At 40.2% G+C, this 19,975-nt stretch overlaps 1 protein-coding gene across 1 annotated transcript in view; it reads left to right on the forward strand.

The window, feature by feature from the left end:
- Positions 1-292: 292 nt before the first annotated feature.
- Positions 293-19,975, forward strand: part of SGPP1 (sphingosine-1-phosphate phosphatase 1) — a 42,745-nt gene continuing 23,062 nt past the window's right edge. The window contains exon 1 of the mRNA XM_061156914.1: positions 293-1,117. Within this exon, the coding sequence (XP_061012897.1) occupies positions 419-1,117 (699 nt within the window). The 5' untranslated portion in view covers positions 293-418. The remainder of the gene's footprint in view (positions 1,118-19,975) is intronic.

A 19,975-nucleotide genomic window follows, 5' to 3' on the forward strand; every position in this document is an offset into this window, starting at 1 on the left:
CGGCCCGCCGAGCGCCGCGACGCCTGGTGGGTATTAATAAGGAGAACCTCCAGGCCGCCGCCCTGCAGAGCCTCGGCGCCCTCACGCCGCCCGGGTGCGCTCGAGGCTGACCCGCGCCGCCGGACCCCTTCTAGAGCGGCCGCGGGGCGGGGCCCGGCGGGGCGCGCGCCGGCGCGTGGAGGCCGGGGCAGGGGCGGAGCGCGCGCCGCGAGGGAGGGGCGAGCGGGGCGGGGGCGCGCGGCGGCCGCTGCGGCCTGTGGCGCCGTCACCCGGCAGAACCCAGCTGGTGGCGGGAGGCGCCGCTCGCCTTGCCGTTGCCGCTGCCGTAGGCGCGCGGAGACGGATCGGGGCTGCGCCAGGGGCCGGCCCACCCTCGCGCCGCCGTCCTTCGGCCCGCGGGCCGCGCCTTTCCGTTATCATGTCGTTGGGGCAGTGGCTGGCCCAGCTGGTAAGCAGTTTGCAGGACCCGCAGAAAGTGGCCCGTTTCCAGCAGCTGTGCGGGGTGGAAGCGCCGGCGAGCTGCACAGCCGCGGCCGCCGGCGACCCGAGGGAGGATGAGAAGGCGGAGGCGCACCTCGCCGGAGAATCCCGGCGCAGAGAGCGGCAGCCGGGGGCGGCCGGAGGCCCTCCGCCGCCCGAGAGCGACCGCAATCAGTGCCCGGCCAAGCTGGGCGGCGGCGGCGGCGCCCCCAACGGCGTGCGGAACGGGCGGGCGACCGAGGTGGGCCCGGCCTCGCCGCGGCGCGCGGGGCTTCTGCGCCGCAACTCGCTGACGGGCGAGGAGGGCCAATTGGCCCACGTGAGTAACTGGCCTCTCCACTACCTGTTCTGCTTCGGCACGGAGCTGGGCAACGAACTCTTTTACATTCTGTTCTTCCCCTTCTGGATCTGGAACCTGGACGCCCTGGTGGGCCGGAGGCTCGTGGTCATCTGGGTGCTAGTCATGTACCTGGGCCAGTGCACCAAGGACATCATCCGCTGGCCGCGGCCCGCCTCGCCACCCGTGGTCAAGTTGGAGGTTTTCTACAACTCTGAGTACAGCATGCCCTCCACCCATGCGATGTCCGGCACCGCCATCCCCGTCTCCATGATCCTCCTCACCTATGGCCGCTGGCAGGTAAGGGTCCCTGTCCTCGCTCCGCACAGCCTCCGAGCCCTCGTTGCCCTCCGCGGTCGTTTGATTTTGGCCATTCTCTTCCCAGACTTCTCTTCCCGCAGGTTTTCACAGTACGCCCCCCCCCCCCCCCCCTCGCCGCCCCCTGCCAAACAGGCCCTTTCGAGCTTAAATAATAATAATAATGAAACGGTGGGGAAAACCTAAGACTTAGACATCAAACTCCATTTTACTGGTAATGCTTTTCTTGGAACCTGAAGCAAATACCGTTCGTGGAGTAATACATTATCATCGGGCTTTAGTTGAGTTGATAAACTGTTTTTAATTCTTGTGATGCACAGACTATCATTATGATTAAGTATATCGTGCTTATAATTAATCATTGGGTGACTAAGATTCACCCGTTTTATACGGTGCCTTTCCCCAGACTGATTGCTGTTTCAGGCGTAGGTAAAAGTCATTGACTTTTGCTGGAGACAGTGTTTGTAAAATAAACATGGTCATTCAGGCAATGAAGTAATGAATTTTAAACGAAAGCCACCCTGTGGAAGTTAATGGAGCACCGCCTGAGTGCCCTTTTTAAGGGGTGTGGTTGCTAATTTGCTGATAGACACAATTTAATTAGCTTTTGGATCACTGATCTGTACTGAGTTGTTGAGCTACAGTATGTTGAATTAACTTTGCAAATACTTGGTTTTAGTTGGTCTTAAAAGTAGGGATCTTGGTCAGACCAGCGGGTTTGTAAAAATGGTAAATATGACTGCCTGACAGCCAGGGATGAGTGAGTGTTTAAACAGTAAACTTTTATATTTTGCGTACTGCTTCTGGCCTCCCACTTTTCAGTTTTTCGTGGTCTGTATATGCAGATTTTAAAGCTAGTTCTTTTTTATATAGAAGCAAAATTTATTTTTAGACTGATGTCTGTTTTATCTGTCACTTTAAAATTCTTATGGAAGTTCAGTTGGTTTACAATGTTGTGTTAGTTATCTGTCTTTTAAATTGTAAGGAGGTTTGTTCGTTCTGCAGACCAGTCCCTTCATTTAAGAATAGAGTTAATAACTATGAAGAATCTAAGGTATCAGACTTCTTGATTTTTTTTTCCCCATCACAGCACAAAATTATCTTCTACTGAGAAATACACATCCTGTGTAAACTCTGTTATGGTAAAGTTACCTATCTCAGACTTAATTTCAATATAGATAAACCCTTGTCCTTATAGACACTTCTGGGCAGTGCATCTCTTACGGACCGTGGAAAATGTGTAATGTGTGTAATAAGAATGGCAGAATTATGAGGGAAGAGTACCATGAACATTTTTTTCTTTTTCCCTATGCAACCTAAGGAGTTACACAGTAATGTTCAGATTGTAAAGTAATGCTGCTTGTTTGCATAATAGGTAAATATCTCAAATGCACTTAATCTAAATACTTCAGAGTTTACTGTTGTCATTGAGTTATGATATTTACTGGTTAGCTAATGATGTTTCTCTTATTTTTATGAGATTTTCAGGATTCCATAATGATAGAGCCTTTTATAACTCCTCATTGAGTAGCTATGTTGCAAGCAATTAATTTTTAGCAGTCCAGGTAAGAGAAAGTAGTTTTTTTCTTCTTCATTCATTGAGAGCACATGCTAACAGGAAGTCTGAAACACAGTATCACCGGATTGTTTATGGGATGCATCTATCAGTATTTTAACACTTCAGGGTTATTTGAATTACCAGAATATACTTACAATATAGTTTTTCAACAACCTAGTATTTTTAATTCAAAGTTTGAGGGCTTTATATATCATGCAGTTTTAGAATTTGAGCTAGTCAGGACTTCAGATGTCTCCTGGTCTCAAAGTGTCATTTTACAGATGTCGAAATTGACCAGTTATAGTAGAATTAATCTTGTAAAATTTGTTTATTCTTTTACATGTCCATTACAGGTTTGAATAAACTTCCAAAATTTGAGTAATTATTTGTCTTTGATTAGTTGTTTTGAAAAAAAGACTCCCCTACATGAAAGTTCTGTATTTATAAATGGCTATAATAATTCTGTACAAGGGGGGTTCAGGATGGGAAACACATGTAAATCCATGGCTGATTCATGTCAATGTATGGCAAAAACCACTACAATATTGTAATTAGCCTCCAACTAATATAAATAAATAAATAAAAACCCAAACAGCCTTTTAAATTTTTTACTTTTTTTTTTTTTAAACCTTGTTGTGAATTGAAAGCAAAAGTACCTTGCTTTGCTGTAAGGTGTTTAGGTCCTCTTCTCTGCCAATTAGTATTGTAGTACTTAGGAGGCTTGGATTTCCAGAGTGAGCAATGAAAAAAACATATGTATTGCCAAGTGGAATAGAAATTAAACCATGAAAGCCTAGTGTTTTTGTGAGTAACAGCAGTTTTTTTTTTTTTTATTATTATTTTTTTTTTTTTCCAGTGGGTTTTGTCATACATTGATATGAATCAGCCATGGATTTACATGTATTCCCAATCCCGATCCCCCCTCCCACCTCCCTCTCCACCCGATTCCTCTGGGTCTTCCCAGTGCACCAGGCCGGAGCACTTGTCTCGTGCATCCCACCTGGGCTGGTGATCTGTTTCACCATAGATAGTATACATGCTGTTCTTTTGAAATATCCCACCCTCACATTCTCCCACAAAGTTCAAAAGTCTGTTCTGTATTTCTGTGTCTCTTTTTCTGTTCTGCATATAGGGTTATCGTTATCACCTTTCTAAATTCCATATACATGTGTCAGTATGCTGTAATGTTCTTTATCTTTCTGGCTTGCTTCACTCTGTATAAGGGGCTCCAGCTTCATCCATCTCATTAGGACTGGTTCAAATGAATTCTTTTTAATGGCTGAGTAATATTCCATGGTGTATATGTACCACAGCTTCCTTATCCATTCATCTGCTGATGGGCATCTAGGTTGCTTCCATGTCCTGGCTATTATAAACAGTGCTGCAATGAACATTGGGGTGCACGTGTCTCTTTCAGATCTGGTTTCCTCAGTGTGTATGCCCAGAAGTGGGATTGCTGGGTCATATGGCAGTTCTATGTCCAGTTTTTTAAGAAATCTCCACACTGTTTTCCATAGCGGCTGTACTAGTTTGCATTCCCACCAACAGTGTAAGAGGGTTCCCTTTTCTCCACACCCTCTCCAGCATTTATTGCTTGTAGACTTTTGGATAGCATCCATCCTGACTGGCGTGTAATGGTACCTCATTGTGGTTTTGATTTGCATTTCTCTAATAATGAGTGATGTTGAGCATCTTTTCATGTGTTTGTTAGCCATCTGTATGTCTTCTTTGGAGAAATGTCTGTTTAGTTCTTTGGCCCATTTTTTGATTGGGTCATTTATTTTTCTGGAATTGAGCTTCAGGAGTTGCTTGTATATTTTTGAGATTAATCCTTTGTCTGTTTCTTCATTTGCTATTATTTTCTCCCAATCTGAGGGCTGTCTTTTCACCTTACTTATAGTTTCCTTTGTAGTGCAAAAGCTTTTAAGTTTCATTAGGTCCCATTTGTTTAGTTTTGCTTTTATTTCCAATATTCTGGGAGGTGGGTCATAGAGGATCTTGCTTTGATTTATGTCGGAGAGTGTTTTGCCTATGTTCTCCTCTAGGAGTTTTATAGTTTCTGGTCTTACATTTAGATCTTTAATCCATTTTGAGTTTATTTTTGTGTATGGTGTTAGAAAGTGTTCTAGTTTCATTCTTTTACAAGTGGTTGACCAGTTTTCCCAGCACCACTTGTTAAAGAGGTTGTCTTTTTTCCATTGTATATCCTTGCCTCCTTTGTCAAAGATAAGGTGACAGAGAAATTAAGGAAACAATACCATTCACCATTGCAACAAAAAGAATAAAATACTTAGGAGTATATCTACCTAAAGAAACAAAGGACCTATACATAGAAAACTATAAAACACTGATGAAAGAAATCAAAGAGGACACAAACAGATGGAGAAACATACCGTGTTCATGGATTGGAAGAATTAATATTGTCAAAATGGCTATTCTACCCAAAGCAGTCTATAGATTCAATGCAATCCCTATCAAGCTACCAACGGTATTTTTCACAGAACTAGACCAAAGAATTTCACAATTTGTATGGAAATACAAAAAACCTCGAATAGCCAAAGTAATCTTGAGAAAGAAGAATGGAACTGGAGGAATCAACCTGCCTGACTTCAGACTCTACTACAAAGCCACAGTCATCAAGACAGTATGGTACTGGCACAAAGACAGAAATATAGATCAATGGAACAGAATAGAAAGCCCAGAGATAAATCCACGAACCTATAGTAACAGCAGTTTTGACTGACAGTCGTTATCGTCTGCTTGTGCTCCGGCTGCTTGTTCAGGACAGGTGTGTGTGTCTCTTACGTGCATAGGACGCAGAAACTTCTTTGGAAACTTGAGTTATCTCCCTTTGGTGGGACATCTGCTTCACTCCTCCCTTCATGCCACTTCATCTTCCTGCTTGAAATCTAGTCATGGTTCACTTACATGAAACCTTTTAAATGAAACCTTTGTGTTTCATATTCATGTGTTCTTAAAATAACAGTAAGCCAGAAAAATTATTAGGGGCTTGCATCAAGTGCAGTTCCTATAATTTACTCCCAGAGATTCTGATCTATTAAATAAGTAAGTGGTATTGCATTTTATTGAAATTCTCTAAATACTTTTGAGGGAAAAAAAATGTACGTTCTTAAGTCCCATCCAGTAAAATTAGTATATTTGATCCTTAGGCTGTATTTTATATTTCTCCAACATTGCTGTCACTGTTCTTTTGCAGTTCTTTTGAAGGTATGTTAATAATACAAAAAGGGAAATTGAAACAGTATGGCTCCAAACAATTATTTGATATGCTGGAAGAATTTTTTCCAGTAATGCAGGGTAGAAAGTGTTATGGTATTTCTCCAGGTACTAAATAGCTTGATCTATTATTTATTGGAATTTTTTGTAGCTGAATTGAGAATAAGTAAGAAATAAGGAACATTAGATATTAAAAACATAGTCTTTTGAAGAATAATATAAAAAAGTAAAACACTCCTTTTATATTTATTCCTGCATGTTCTTTCCAGAAATAAAAAGTCTTAATTTTTAAATAATATGTCATGTAATCAGTTCAAATTTTGTACTTAATAACATTAAACAATTTTTAGATGAGTTTCATTTTTAAAAAATTAGTGACATCACATGCTTTATAGCCTACCCATTCCCAACTAGTCCATATGCTTTCACTACTTTAAAAATTATTATTAAAATAACAGTTATATTATTATCTTTATTAATATTTATTAAGGCCTTACTATGGGTCAGACATTGTTTGAAATGTTTATTACCTCATTTAGTCTTCTCTTAAAACATACCAATGTTTGGCCCTACTTGTTAATACAAGTTTACAGATTATGAAACTGAGATAGGAGAAGAATAACTTACTCAAAGTTACATAACTAGTGAGGCACAGGCTGACTGTAAACTTATAGACAGACTCTAGAGCTTACAGAGAAAACTCTCCACATCATGCTTTGTGAATTTTAAATTGACTTTGCAGTAATAAAATTTTTGAAATAGATATGTGTCCTTAAAATACAAAAACAGCTTTGATATGCCTTGAGATACAATACATGTACAATAGTCACAAATATTTCTTTTAAACATAAGTTGTTGACTGAAACTAAATGCTGATTTAATTATCCTTCCTTTTTTCTATTTTCCTAATATGAATTAAAAAAAGCATAATGAAGGCTTTGGGAAAAAAATAAGATATTTATCGTAATATAGTTTATTGTAGATAATAAAGGAAACTATTTGTGAGATCATGAAATGATAAAAGGCAAAGAAGTAAGAGTTAGAAGTGTTAGAAAAGTAGGTCACAGATGACAAAGACCAGAAAAGGCTTTAGGAGCCACGGGGAACTGACCATTATAGTAATTCTGGGAAGAAATACAGTTTATTAAAAAATGAAATTGGCTTGCTACTTTATTTCTTTTTAACTAGCTGATACTTGTGTTTGAAATGCACATTTTTCTGATTTTGTACATGCTTATTAATAAATCTCAATTTTAAATTAATTTATTTGAATGGATAATAGATTGTTGAAAATCCACTGTTTACATAAAAAATGTGAAGAGGAGAGTGGGGCTGGCCTTGTGGCTCAGCAGTAAAGAATTCATCTGCGATGCAGGAGATGCAGAAGACTTGGGTTCAATCTCTGTGATCCCCTGAAGGCGGGCCTGGCAACCCACTTCAGTATTCTTGCCTGGAGCATTCCATGGACCGAGGAGCCTGATGGACTTAAACAGTCCATGGGGTCGCAGAAAGTTGGACACGACTTTAAGCTACTGAGCACATGAAGAGGAGAATACAGTTTTCCTTTTTGTTGTCACAGCTAGGAGGCTGTCTTTTCCAGAAGGATTCATCGTTAGAAATTTCTTATTTAATCTTCTGGAGATAGTCTTTACTTTGGTAGTGGTATATTTATATAGTTTGTTCTTCCTACAGATGGCAACGTACTCTACTGTTCTGGACCTTGCTTTTTTCACTTAGAAATATATTGTGAAGGTTTTCCTCTTCTTTTACCCAGCAGTTAATAAATACTAATTTTGTGCTTGTGATTGTTTTAAATGCCTTGCATGACTTTCAATCCCCAGAAAATCCCATGAGTATTATCACTGGTTTGCAGAAGAAACTGAAGCAGAGAAAGTTAAGTAACTTGCCCAGAATGACTCTGCAGGTACCTAACAGAGCCTGGATTTCAGATTCAGGCAGTCTGGCTCTGAAGTGACCCCACACTGCTGTGTTATACTGTGTGTCTCTATTAGCATTTTCTGTTGAGAGAGCTATCTGATTTTTGCACATGTGCATGATGTTCCAGTACATTAACAGTATGATTTACTCAGAATTTGATTGTTCCATTACTGCCAATTCAAAGACATTCTCTATTCTTTTCCTATCAGATTGTTGGTATTTTACTAATTTTTAAAAACTATACGTCTTTGGTTTTCTTTTTGTTTTTTTTTTTCCAAGTCCTTGCTCTACCTTCAAATAATGTTATACCAGTTCAGGTACAGCAATAGCATGCTTTATTTTTCCCTTTTCCCTCCTTTGTATTATTGTTGTCATACATTTTACATCTATGTTATAATACTCAGAGTACATTGTTATTATTTTTGTAGAGTGCTCCAGGATTATTTCTAGAAATATTTTTTTCTCCCCTCTTCCCTAACATCCTCCCCTTCCGGAACTTGTCTCACATATGTTAGATTTGTTAAACACTGGGCATTTGTAGATCACTAGTGCTTTGATGATGATGATGACTGCAGTGCTTTTGCTCTCTTTGCTTCATTTTGGATAGTTTCTATTGCTATGACTTCAAATTCACTGGTCTTCTGCAGTGTCTAATTTTCTGGTAAACATTATATAGAATGGGATATGATTTTAGATACTCTAGACTTTTATATCTGGAAGTTCCTATTGGATCTTTGATCTAGTGTACAATTAAATTACTTGTCAGTTTACTTTTTTTAGGCTCGCTAGAGTGAATCTGGAATAACCATAGTCTAGAGCTAAGTTAGCCTGACTGACTTACAGTGATAACCTACTGAAGACTACCCAATTCCCTCAGCTGTCTGCCTGATGGGAAAGCAGTTGCAGGCCTGTGTAAGCTCTGGGAATTATGTGGTCTGCTACCACTTTCCAGTAGTTTCCCCCCAGCCTGGTGGACTTTTGTCCCATGTGTGCTCAAGGTAGGACACGGCCAGCAATTTGCAGAGACCCCTTCACCTCCATGGAGTTATTTCTCCACCCAGAGTCCTGTTTCCAGTACTCTCTTGAGAATTATTGCTGCTATGCCCCCTGAGAACTTCCGTTTCTCTCCCCGTAGCTCAGTAAGACCGTTAGACTTTATTTTGGTTCCTCTTCTCATGCTACAGCCTGGAAACTCCCTCTAGCAACCACGCAGGGCAATCAGAGGGCTCTTGGCATTTGTTTTCCCTTTTCTTGCGAATCACAGCGCTGTGCTGTTTGTTTTCCACTATCTGGAAACAGTTCCTTCTTGTAATTTGTCTAGGTTTTTGGTTGTTTCCAGTGCAACAGCTTTTCTTACAACAGTTAATTGTTTATGGGCAGAAACAGGTATCTTCTTACCTCTACTGTTTTGTGGGGTTTTTTTTTTAATGTATATAAAATACAACAGCTTCAGTTCAGTCGCTCAGTCGTGTCCGATTCTTTGCGACCCCGTGAACCACAGCACACCAGGCCTCCCTGTCCATCACCAACTCCCAGAGTTTGCCCAAACTCATTTCCGTTGAGTCGGTGATGCCATCCAACCATCTCATCCTCTGTCGTCCCCTTCTCCTCCTGCCCTCAATCTTTCCCAGCATCGGGATCTTTTCAGATGAGTCAGCTCTTTGCATCAGGTGGCCAAAGTACTGGAGTTTCAGCTTCAGCATCAGTCCTTCCAGTGAACACCCAGGACTGATCTCCTTTAGGATGGACTGGTTGGATCTCCTTGTAGTCCAAGGGACGCTCAAGAGTCATCTCCAACATAACAGCTTACTGAGATGTAATTCATGTACCATACAATTCACCCATTTAAAATATACAAGTCAGTGGCTTTCAGTATATTCATAGCATTGTGCAACCATCATCACAGTCAACTTTGGAACATTTTCATCATCCCCCAAAGAAGTCCTATCCCCATAGTGATTGTTCCCTATTTTCCCCCAATCTCTTGGCGCCTCTAGACAATCACTAATCTACTCCATAGGTTTGCCTACTATTGTCATCTTGTATAAATGAAAGTATTCAGTATGTAGTCTGTTGCGAATAGCTTTTTTCACATGGCATAATGTATTAAGATTCATGCATTTTGTAGCATGTATCAGTACTTCAATTCCTTTTTATTGCTGAGTAATATGCCAGTGATAAAGAATTCACCTGCCAGTGTAGGAGACACAGGAGACGTGAGTTTAATCCCTTGGTCAGGAAGATCCCCTGGAGGAGGAAGTAGCAGCCCTCTCCAGTATACTTGCCTGGAAAACTCCATGGACAGAGGAGCCTGGCAGGCTGCAGTCCATGGGGTCACGAAGAGTTGGACACATCTTAGTAGCTAAGCACGCATGCATGCAGGCCAATGGATGAATATACTACTGTTTTATGTGTCTTTTCATCATGGACATTTGAGTTCACTTTTTGTGCTGTGGTGTGTGCTTACTTGCTCACTCATGTCCGACTCTTTGTGACCCTGTGGACTGTAGTCCGCCAGACTTCCCTGTCCATGGGGATTCTCCAGGCAAGAATACTGGAGTGGGTTGCCATGCCCTCCTCCAGGGGATCTTCCCAACCCAGGGATCGAACCCAGGTCTCCTGCACTGCAGGCGGATTCTTTACAGCTGAGCTACCAGGGGTTCACTTTTTAGTTATTTTGAATAATGTTGCCTTGGATGTTTTTACATAAGTTTTTGTAGACATATTTTTTTGTTTGTTTTTTCTCTTGGGTTAGTTACTAGTTTTTGAAGTCTTTTTATGTTATGGTAAAATTAGCCTTTTGATTGTGGTGTGATTTGGAAATATGTTTTCCTAATTTATTACTTCTCTTCTGACTTTTTTTCCAAGCAGAATTTTTTTTTTTTTACGTATCAATTTTTATTTCATAGTTTTGGAGTTTTGTGTAATGTTAGGATGTCTTCCTACCATGGTTTCCCATAGTACTTTTATAGTTTCATTTTTTTATGCTTAAATCTTTGAATCCAATCTCTTGTTTTGAGGGAGGAATCCAATTTGATATTTCCTAATGGCACCATTTATTGAATAATCCATTTTTCCCTGTTAACTTGAACTGTCACTTTTATCATATCTTAAGTATAGGTATATATTTGGGGTCTATGCCCATACCTTGAGTTAGAGTTGGTATATCTGATATTGTGTGCAAATGTGTGTGCTTAGTCACTCGGTTGTGTCTGACTCTTTGTGGCCCCATGGACTGTAGCCCACCATGCTCCTCTGTCCACGGGGATTCTCCAGGCAAGAATACTGGAGTGGGTTGCCCTGCCCTCCTCCAGGATATCCTGCCTACCCAGGGCTCAAACCCAGGTCTCCTGCATTGCAGGTATATTCTTTACTGTCTGAGCCACCAGAGAAGCCCAAGAATACTGGAGTGGGTAGTCTATCCCTTCTCCAGGGGATCTTCCTGACCCCGGAATCTAACCAGGGTCTCCTGCATTGCAGGGGGATTCTTTACCAGCTGAGCTACCAGGGAAGCCTGTGTCGCACCCAACAGTATTGTGTACAAATACTATACTGTTACACTTATTATAGTTTTATAAATATTTTTTCAGTATTCTCATTGGGTTTTTTTTTGTTTATTTATTTATTTATCTTTAATTGAAGGATGATTGCTTTACAATACTGTGTTGGTTTCTGCCATACATCAGCATGAATCGGCCATAGGTATACCTATGTCCCGTCTTTTTCTTTTTTTAATTTAATTAATTTATTTTTGGGTGTGCTGGGTCTTTGTTGTTGTGTTGTGGCGAGTGGGGGCTGCTCTCTAGTGGCAGGGCACAGACTTATCGCCGCAGTGACCTTCCTTGTGGAGCGTGGGCTCTGGAGGTGCACGGGGGCTTAGTTGCTCCACAGCATGCGGAATCTTCCCGGATCAGGGATCAAACCCATGTCTCCTGCACTGGCAGATAGATTCCTTACCACTGAGCCACCAGGGAAGCCTGCCCTTCTCTCTTGAACCTTCCTCCCACCCCATCCCACCCATCTAGGTTGTCACAAAGCCCTGGTTTGAGTTCCCTGAATCATACATTTACTGTTTTTATCTTTCCTCATGTACTTTAGATTTTGTCTAGTTCTAAAAGAAAAATCCTTTTGCAGTTCTTTGTATTGGAAAGATAAAGTTGTCATTTCTCATTTAAGTCTTTGATCCATCTTCAGTTGGTTTGTATGTGTTGTGGGGTATGGATCTGATATAATTTCTTATATAAACATTTAACTGACCTTGCACCATTTTCGGATAGTTTATCGTTTCCCACTGTAGTAGTATTGTCTGTAACACCACTTACATTACATATCAAGTTCCCGTATTTTCAGGTCTAATTCTGGGTTCTCTGCTCTGTTGCACTGTTTGTCTAATCTCTGGTGATATCATTGCCTTAAATGCTATAGTTGCTTTAAAATAAGCCTTGGTATCTGTTTATGAAAGTTCTATGTCATACTCTTCAAGATTATGTTGGCTATTTTTGAATATTTCTTTTCAGTATACATTTTAGAATCACCTCTTTAATTTCCATGTAAAAGCCTGTCTGAACTTTTACTGAAATTGCAGTGAATTTATAAATTAATATGGAGAGCATCAATAGCCTTATAATATTGAATTTTCTTATGTTTGAATATGATAGATTTTACTTATTTAAATTCTTAAATGTATTTCAGTGAAGTTTTATAATTTTCTCCATATGGATCAACTATATTTTTTGTTGGATTTATTTCTAGTTACTGTATTTCTTGTTACTGTTGTAAATGATATCTTGTTAAAATTCAAATATTCTAACTTTTTGCAGCTGTAGTATAGAAATGCCCTTGGCTTCTGTACATTGATCACACATAAACTTTGTTCAACTCTCCAATTAATTTAATAATTTGTATGATAGTCTCATATGTTTTCTATGGGGAAAATCATGTCAACTAAGAATAATGACAAATAGATTTGTTCTGTTGTAATTATACATTTGTTTCTTCTGACTGACTAAAAAGCTTTAATCAAGGTAATGACATTCAATACCACAAATATAATCTCTTCACATTTTTAATAACTACTAGGCAATAATATAAGCCCTCCAGATATCAGAGTGAATAAAACAAATAAGTTCTGTTTGCTCAAGGAGATTAGATTGGTATTTTAGAAATATTCTTGAATCTGTAGTATGGGAAATGGACTGGAAAGAAGCAAGGCAGGAGGCAGGTAAGCCGGACCTAGTAAGAAGTTGCTCTGCTCGTCCAGGGGAGAGTTGTTGGGGAGCTACATCAGGAGACTGCATCGTCAGCCTGCTGCCTGATTTTTTTATGACCTGTGAACTGTGAATGGCTTTCACAGTTTTAAATAAAGTCAAAAGAAGAAGAATATTTTATGACACATGTGAATTATATTATTCAAAATTTTAGTGGCTTATCCAGTAAAGCTTTATTGGAGCACAGGCACGTCAGTTCATCTGTATATTGTCCCTTATGCTTTTGTGCTAGAACAGCACGGATGCGTAGTTGTAACATTGATTGTAAAGTCCACAAAGCCCGAGAGAGTTACTTTCTGGCTCTTTATAGAAAAAGACTTTACTGGCCCCTGACCTACATAGTGGCAGAAGAGAGAAATGTGTGAATTTGAGAGAGATTAAAGATACAGCATTGGCAAGGCTTGGCGATTAACTGGATGTGTCTGTAAAGAGAAAAAATGGAGTAAAGGATTCTTCCCAGATTTCCAGATATTTGGAAAGACGAGAAATAGTAGTTTGATTTCTAGAAATAGAAAATATTGGAATCAGGTCAGCTTTAGGGAAAGGAGTAGGAGCATGGTTGTTTTAGATATGTTGAGTTGGAGGTGTCTGTAAGACAGCCATTTGTAAACATCTGGGAGGTAGCTGGGTACGTGAAAGAGACCTGGACAGGTTTGGTCATCAACATGAATTTGCAGAACACAGTGATGAGAGTGGATGATATTGCTCTGAGAGAGCGCATAGAGTAAGAAGAACAGAGGGTCTAGTAGGAAAAAAAAACTTTAAAGACATTAATATTTAAGGACTGGATAGAGTGAAAGAAACCTGGAACAGAATCTGATAAGTAGCAGTTTGAGAGGTAAGAAGATAACTTAGGGATTGTCTAACTAAGGCTGGGGGTGGGGAGGGGTGTACAGTGTTCTAGTAACCCGTTAGAACTAGCTTAAGCAAAAAAAAAAAAAAGTTATTTGAAGACTAGAGGCGGGAATCTCATGGAAGTCAAGGATGAAGTGCTACAAGGATGAAGGTCTCCTGAGGGACTGGAGCTAAGCTCTGGAATACTGTCAGAAGTAAGGGCATGCCATCCATCTTCGTTTCTTGAGGCGGCATGGCCTTTTAGTTCTGCTGCTTTCTTCTCTATCTCTGCTTTGGCATGTGTCTGTCAGCCTCATCCCTAGTTCTACGTCATTTCTGAATTCAAACATATAACAGAGACTGACTGACCTTCTCACTTTATTTCAAACTACTATTAGGAAAAAGAACCAAATCAGCTTAGTTCAGCCAGTGGGTCTGCTTCTCTGGAGCCAGGTGTCTGATCTAGTAGCTGTGGTCCAGAGAACAGCATCACATAGTGTGAACATGTCTCCAGGGTGACATTGCTGGCTCTAAGTGGGGTGTTTCCAGAAGAGAGAAGTATAGACTGGACAATATCATAAAAAGAATATACTATAAACTATAAGTTAAAGAAAAGGGGGTATTCTGGAGAAGAAAAGTAATTTGATATAAGTTGATATTATTAAGAGGATGACTACTGAACCTTATAGAAGATTTGGAAAAGGACAAAGCCAGTATTAACTTTATTCCTTATAATTTTGAAACAATTGGGACCATGCTGTATATGGACTTTATTCTTTATTTAATTAATGTGTGATGGTAAATTTTATGTGTCAACTTGGTTAGGTCACAGTACCCAAATTTTTGGTCAAACACTATTCTAGATGTTTCTGTGAGGATATTTTTAGATGACAGAGAAAAAAGGTGACAGACCATAAAGAAGGCTGAGTGCCAAAGAATTGATATTTTCTAATTGTGGTGCTGGAAAAGACTCTTGAGAGTCCCTTGGACTGCAAGGAGATCAAACCAAGTCAGTCTTAAAGGAAGTCAGCGCTGAATATTCACTGGAAGGACTGATGCTAAAGCTCCAATACTTGGCCACCTGATATCAAGAGCCACTAGATAACCTTCTGTAATGTAGGTGGGGCTTTATCCAATCAGTAGAAGACCTTTAGAGAAAAAAAGACTACTATCCTGCATCAGTTCTTTGGTGTTCAGCCTTCTTTATGGTCCAACTCTCACATCTGTACATGATTACTGGAAAAATCATAGCTTTGACTATATGAACCTTTTGTCAGCAAAGTGATGTCTCTGCTTTTTGGTTTGTCATAGCTTTCCTTCCAAAGAGCAATTTTAAATTCATGGCTGCAGTCACCATCTGCAGTGATTTTGGAGCCCAAGAAAAGAAAGTCTGTCCCTGCCTCCCCTTGTACCAAAGAACTGATCCTTTCCAATTGTTGTGCTGAAGAAGACTCTTGATAGTGCCTTGAACTGCAAGGAGATCAAAACAGTCAATCATAAAGGAAGTCAACCCTGAATATTCATTGGAAGGACTAGTGCTAAAGCTGAAGTACCAATACTTTGGCCACCTGATGCGAAGAGCTAACTTTTTGGAAGAGACCCTTATCCTGGGAAAGATTGAAGGCAGAAGGAGAAGGGGGTGGCGGAGGAATAGATGGTTAGATAGCATCGCTGACTCAATATATTGATGTGAATTTGAGCAAACTTCAGGAGTTAGTGGGGAACAGAGGAGCCTGGGTACTGCAGTTCATGAGGTTGCAAAGAACTGGAAATGACAGCAGCTGAAGAATACAACATCCCTCAAGGAAGAGGGGATTCTGTCAACAGACTGCCTTTGGATTTGAGCTAATCAGGTTCCCTGGGCCTCCACGCTGCGTGCCTACCCTGCAGGTTTTGGATTTGCCAACCTCCGTAATGCTTAAAAAAATCCAATAATAAAGCCAATTCTTTACAGTAGTAAATCTCAATGTGTATGTGTACATACACATCCTGTTGGTTCTTTTTCTCTAAAGCGTTCTGACTAATACATTTTGTCATAAACTTTCAATCGGTAAAAGTTCCTAGAAAACATTATTAGTGAATGAAATATTTTCATATTCCTGAAGACTACTTTTGTATGATAGGGTTGCCGTTCCTGTTGATATTATTTACAAATGAGGAAACTGCATTACAAAGAGACTATGAAACCTAGCCCATGGTCCCACACCTGAAGTAAGCACCTTTCATGGGGTCTGTCTAGCTCCCAGCCCTCTAAAGGCTCCCTCCCCTACAGGGCTCACGTATTTTCTCTACATGATGTTGCCCATCAGGAACTGAGAAGAGTCCTATTTGGGCAGGTTTCCTGAGAGAAGAAGCAGTAAATTCAGAAACCTTCATCTACCCTGTGGACTGAAGAAGAGACAAAATGGTCTGCAGGAAAAGAATGAAGTGGATATGTAAAGAGAAGAGATGGCCCTGTGACTGTCCGGTTTATAATTCCAGTTTCTTCTTGAAACTTAGCCTCATTCTGCCCTAGTGTTCTAAATCTTTCTAATGTATTTATTTTTTTCCCCTTAAGATAATTAGATATATCTGTTATTTGCATTTTTAGAGTCCCAAAAATGTATGTAGTAAGTCACTAGATCTGGGTCTGTGTAATTTTATTTGGCATTGCTATGGAGCTTGTGGGATCTTAGTTCCCTAACCAGGGATTGAACGGGGCTCTCGGCAGTGAATACACTGAGTTCTAACCACTGGAAAACCAGGGAATTCCCCAAAACTGATGTTTTTAAACACTATGGGCAGTAAATACTGATTTATTCATTGTTGTGTGTTATATATAATTTTATGGTAAACATACTTATATATAATCTTTGCCCTCATTTCTATTTTTTTAGTGAAAAGTTCTAGGAGAAAGGTTACTGATTCGATGTATATGAATATTTAGAGCTCTTTTATATATTGACAAAATGCTTTCCAGAAGGTTGCCTCAATTTTTACCCCACTAGCAGTGTATGAGAACAGTATCATATATGATATATGAGTATATCATTAATGTTTTATTCTTGTCCTCTGTTGTTTACATAAATACTCTCCATTCCTTAAATTGAAAATATATAAATTTTTTGTTGCTTGCCTTTGTCCTATGTTTAAGTTACTTTAAGAACTTTTGAGTTATACTGAAGACAGTTTTCATAACTGCTTTTTAATTGTATTAATAAGTAATTATATTGACTTACCAACTTCAGTGAATGGGAATGGAAATATCCTAATATAAAAAATAATTCTGGTTATGTGTGATAAATATTTAAGGAAAGCATATCAATAAGAGTAAAACCATTTGGTAGAATAACTGAAGGAAGTGTTTAGATAAGTGTTCCATGATAGGGTTTACAGTGAAAAGATTAGATAGTGTTATGAAATGAGAAACATCTAGGAGATCATGTAATCTGTTTTGAGTTTAGTTAATTCTTATTAATTTGAAAATTTTAAGGATTTGGAAATTTTTCTGTCACATTTTGTTGTTTCGGGTTTTCTTGGCTGTGCAGCTTGCAAGGAATCTTAGTTCCCTGATCAGGGATCAAACCCACACTCTCTGCTGTGAAAGCTTAAAGTCTTAACCCCTGAACTGCCAGGGAATTCCCTCTTTTCAGCTTTTTTGATAAGCTCTAAAATGTTTTTTTTTTTTTTTAATTAATGCTTTTGAACTGTGGTGTTGGAGAAGACTCTTGAGAGTCCCTTGGACTGCAAGGAGATCAAACCGGTCAATCCTAAAGGAAATCAGTCCTGAATATTCATTGGAAGGACTGATGCTGAAGATGAAACTCCAATACTTTGGCCATCTGATGTGAAGAACTGACTCATTGGAAAGGATCCTGATGCTGGGAAAGGTTGAAGGCAGGAGAAGAAGGGGACAACAGAGGATGAGATGGTTGGATGGCATCACCAACTTGATGGACATGAGTTCGAACAAGCTCCGGAGTTGGTGATGGACAGGGAAACCTGGCCTGCTGCAGTCCATGGGGTCGCAGAGAGTCGGACACGACTGAGCGACTGAACTAACATTCTTTTTAGAGGAAATACTTAGATTTAGCAGATAAAGCTCAACATTCTCTAAGAAGAAAATGGAAACTAGGAACCCTTACCAAACTTGAAATTATAACCTATTTGTGTAGTGATAAAAGTATAAAGTAACATGGATGGTAAATTGCAAGAGGCATCAGAATAGGCTGCTAGAATGTAGTACTTAACATGTTATGTAGCATCCCTGGCTCTGTTTCTTGTTTTGTAAAGAGAGGGGAATGAAATCAGTATAAGATATCCTTTCTACCTGTAATTAAGTGAAATTTAATTTTTCTCCATTCTAAGAAATCAAGATCATCAAGATGATCTTTAGTTCTTTGCTTTCTGCCATAAGGCTGGTGTCACATGCATATCTGAGGTTATTGATATTTCTCCTGGCAGTCTTGATTCCAGCTTGCGCTTCATCCAGCCTGCTATTTCACATGATATACTCTGCATATTAGTTAAGTAAGCAGGGTGACAGTATACAACCTTGACATACTCCTTTCCCTATTTGGAACCAGTAAACCAGTAAACCTAGGTTTACTTAACAGGATTTTCAGATTTCAGTTTATCATGGTGAATTCCAGAGATGCTCTCATTAGAAATAAAGTCTGACACAGCCCAGGTTTGAGGTCAGGAATTGAGTGATACCATGGCTTTTGACCCCAGGTTCAGTTCAGTTCAGTCTCTCAGTTGTATCCGACTCTTGGCGACCCCATGAATCGCAGCACGCCAGGCCTCCCTGTCCATCACCAACTCCCAGAGTTTACTCAAACTCATGTCCATCGAGTCAGTGATGCCATCCAGCCATCTCATCCTCTGTCGTCCCCTTCTCCTCCTGCCCCCAATCCCTCCAAGCATCAGGGTCTTTTCCAATGAGTCAACTCTTCACATGAGGCGGCCAAAGTACTGGAGTTTCAGCTTCAGCATCAGTCCTGCCAATGAACACCCAGGACTGATCTCTTTTAGGATGGACTGGTTGGATATCCTTGCAGTCCAAGGGACTCTCAAGAGTCTTCTCCAACACCACAGTACAGAAGCATCAATTCTTCGGCGCTCAGCTTTCTTCACAGTCCTACTCTCACATCCATACATGACCACTGGAAAAACCATAGCCTTGACTAGACGGACCTTTGTTGGCAAAGTAATGTCTCTGCTTTTTATATGCTGTCTAGCTTGGTCATAACTTTCCTTCCAAGGAGTAAGCGTCTTTTAATTTCATGGCTGCAGTCACCATCTGCAGTGATTTTGGAGCCCCCAAAAATAAAGTCAGCCACTGTTTCCACTCTTTCTCCATCTGTTTGCCTTGAAGTGATGGGACCAGATGCCATGATCTTAGTTTTCTGAATGTTGAGCTTTAAGCCAACTTTTTCACTCTCCTCTTTCACTTTCATCAAGAGGCATTTTAGTTCCTCTTCACTTTCTACCATAAGGATGGTGTCATCTGCATATCTGAGGTTATTGATATTTCTCCCGGCAATCTTGATTCCAGCTTGTGCTTCTTCCAGCCCAGCGTTTCTCATGATGTACTCTGCATATAAGTTAAATAAGCAGGGTGACAATATACAGCCTTGACGCTCCTTTTCCTATTTGAAACCAGTCTGTTGTTTCATGTCCAGTTCTAACTGTTGCTTCCTGACCTGCATATAGGTTTCTCAAGAGACAGGTCAGGTGGTCTGGTATTCCCATCTCTTTCAGAATTTTCCACAGTTTATTGTGATCCACACAGTCAAAGGCTTTGGCATAGTCAAGAAAGCAGAAATAGATGTTTTTCTGGAACTCTCTTGCTTTTTAGATGATCCAGCAGATGTTGGCAATTTGATCTCTGGTTCCTCTTCCTTTTCTAAAACCAGCTTGAACATCTGGAAGTTCACGGTTCACGTGTTGCTGAAGCCTGGCTTGGAGAATCTTGAGCATTACTTTACTAGCGTGTGAGATGAGTGCAATTGTGTGGTAGTTCGA

Source organism: Dama dama, chromosome 12 (assembly GCF_033118175.1).
Source record: "Dama dama isolate Ldn47 chromosome 12, ASM3311817v1, whole genome shotgun sequence".
Classification (NCBI taxonomy): domain Eukaryota; kingdom Metazoa; phylum Chordata; class Mammalia; order Artiodactyla; family Cervidae; genus Dama; species Dama dama.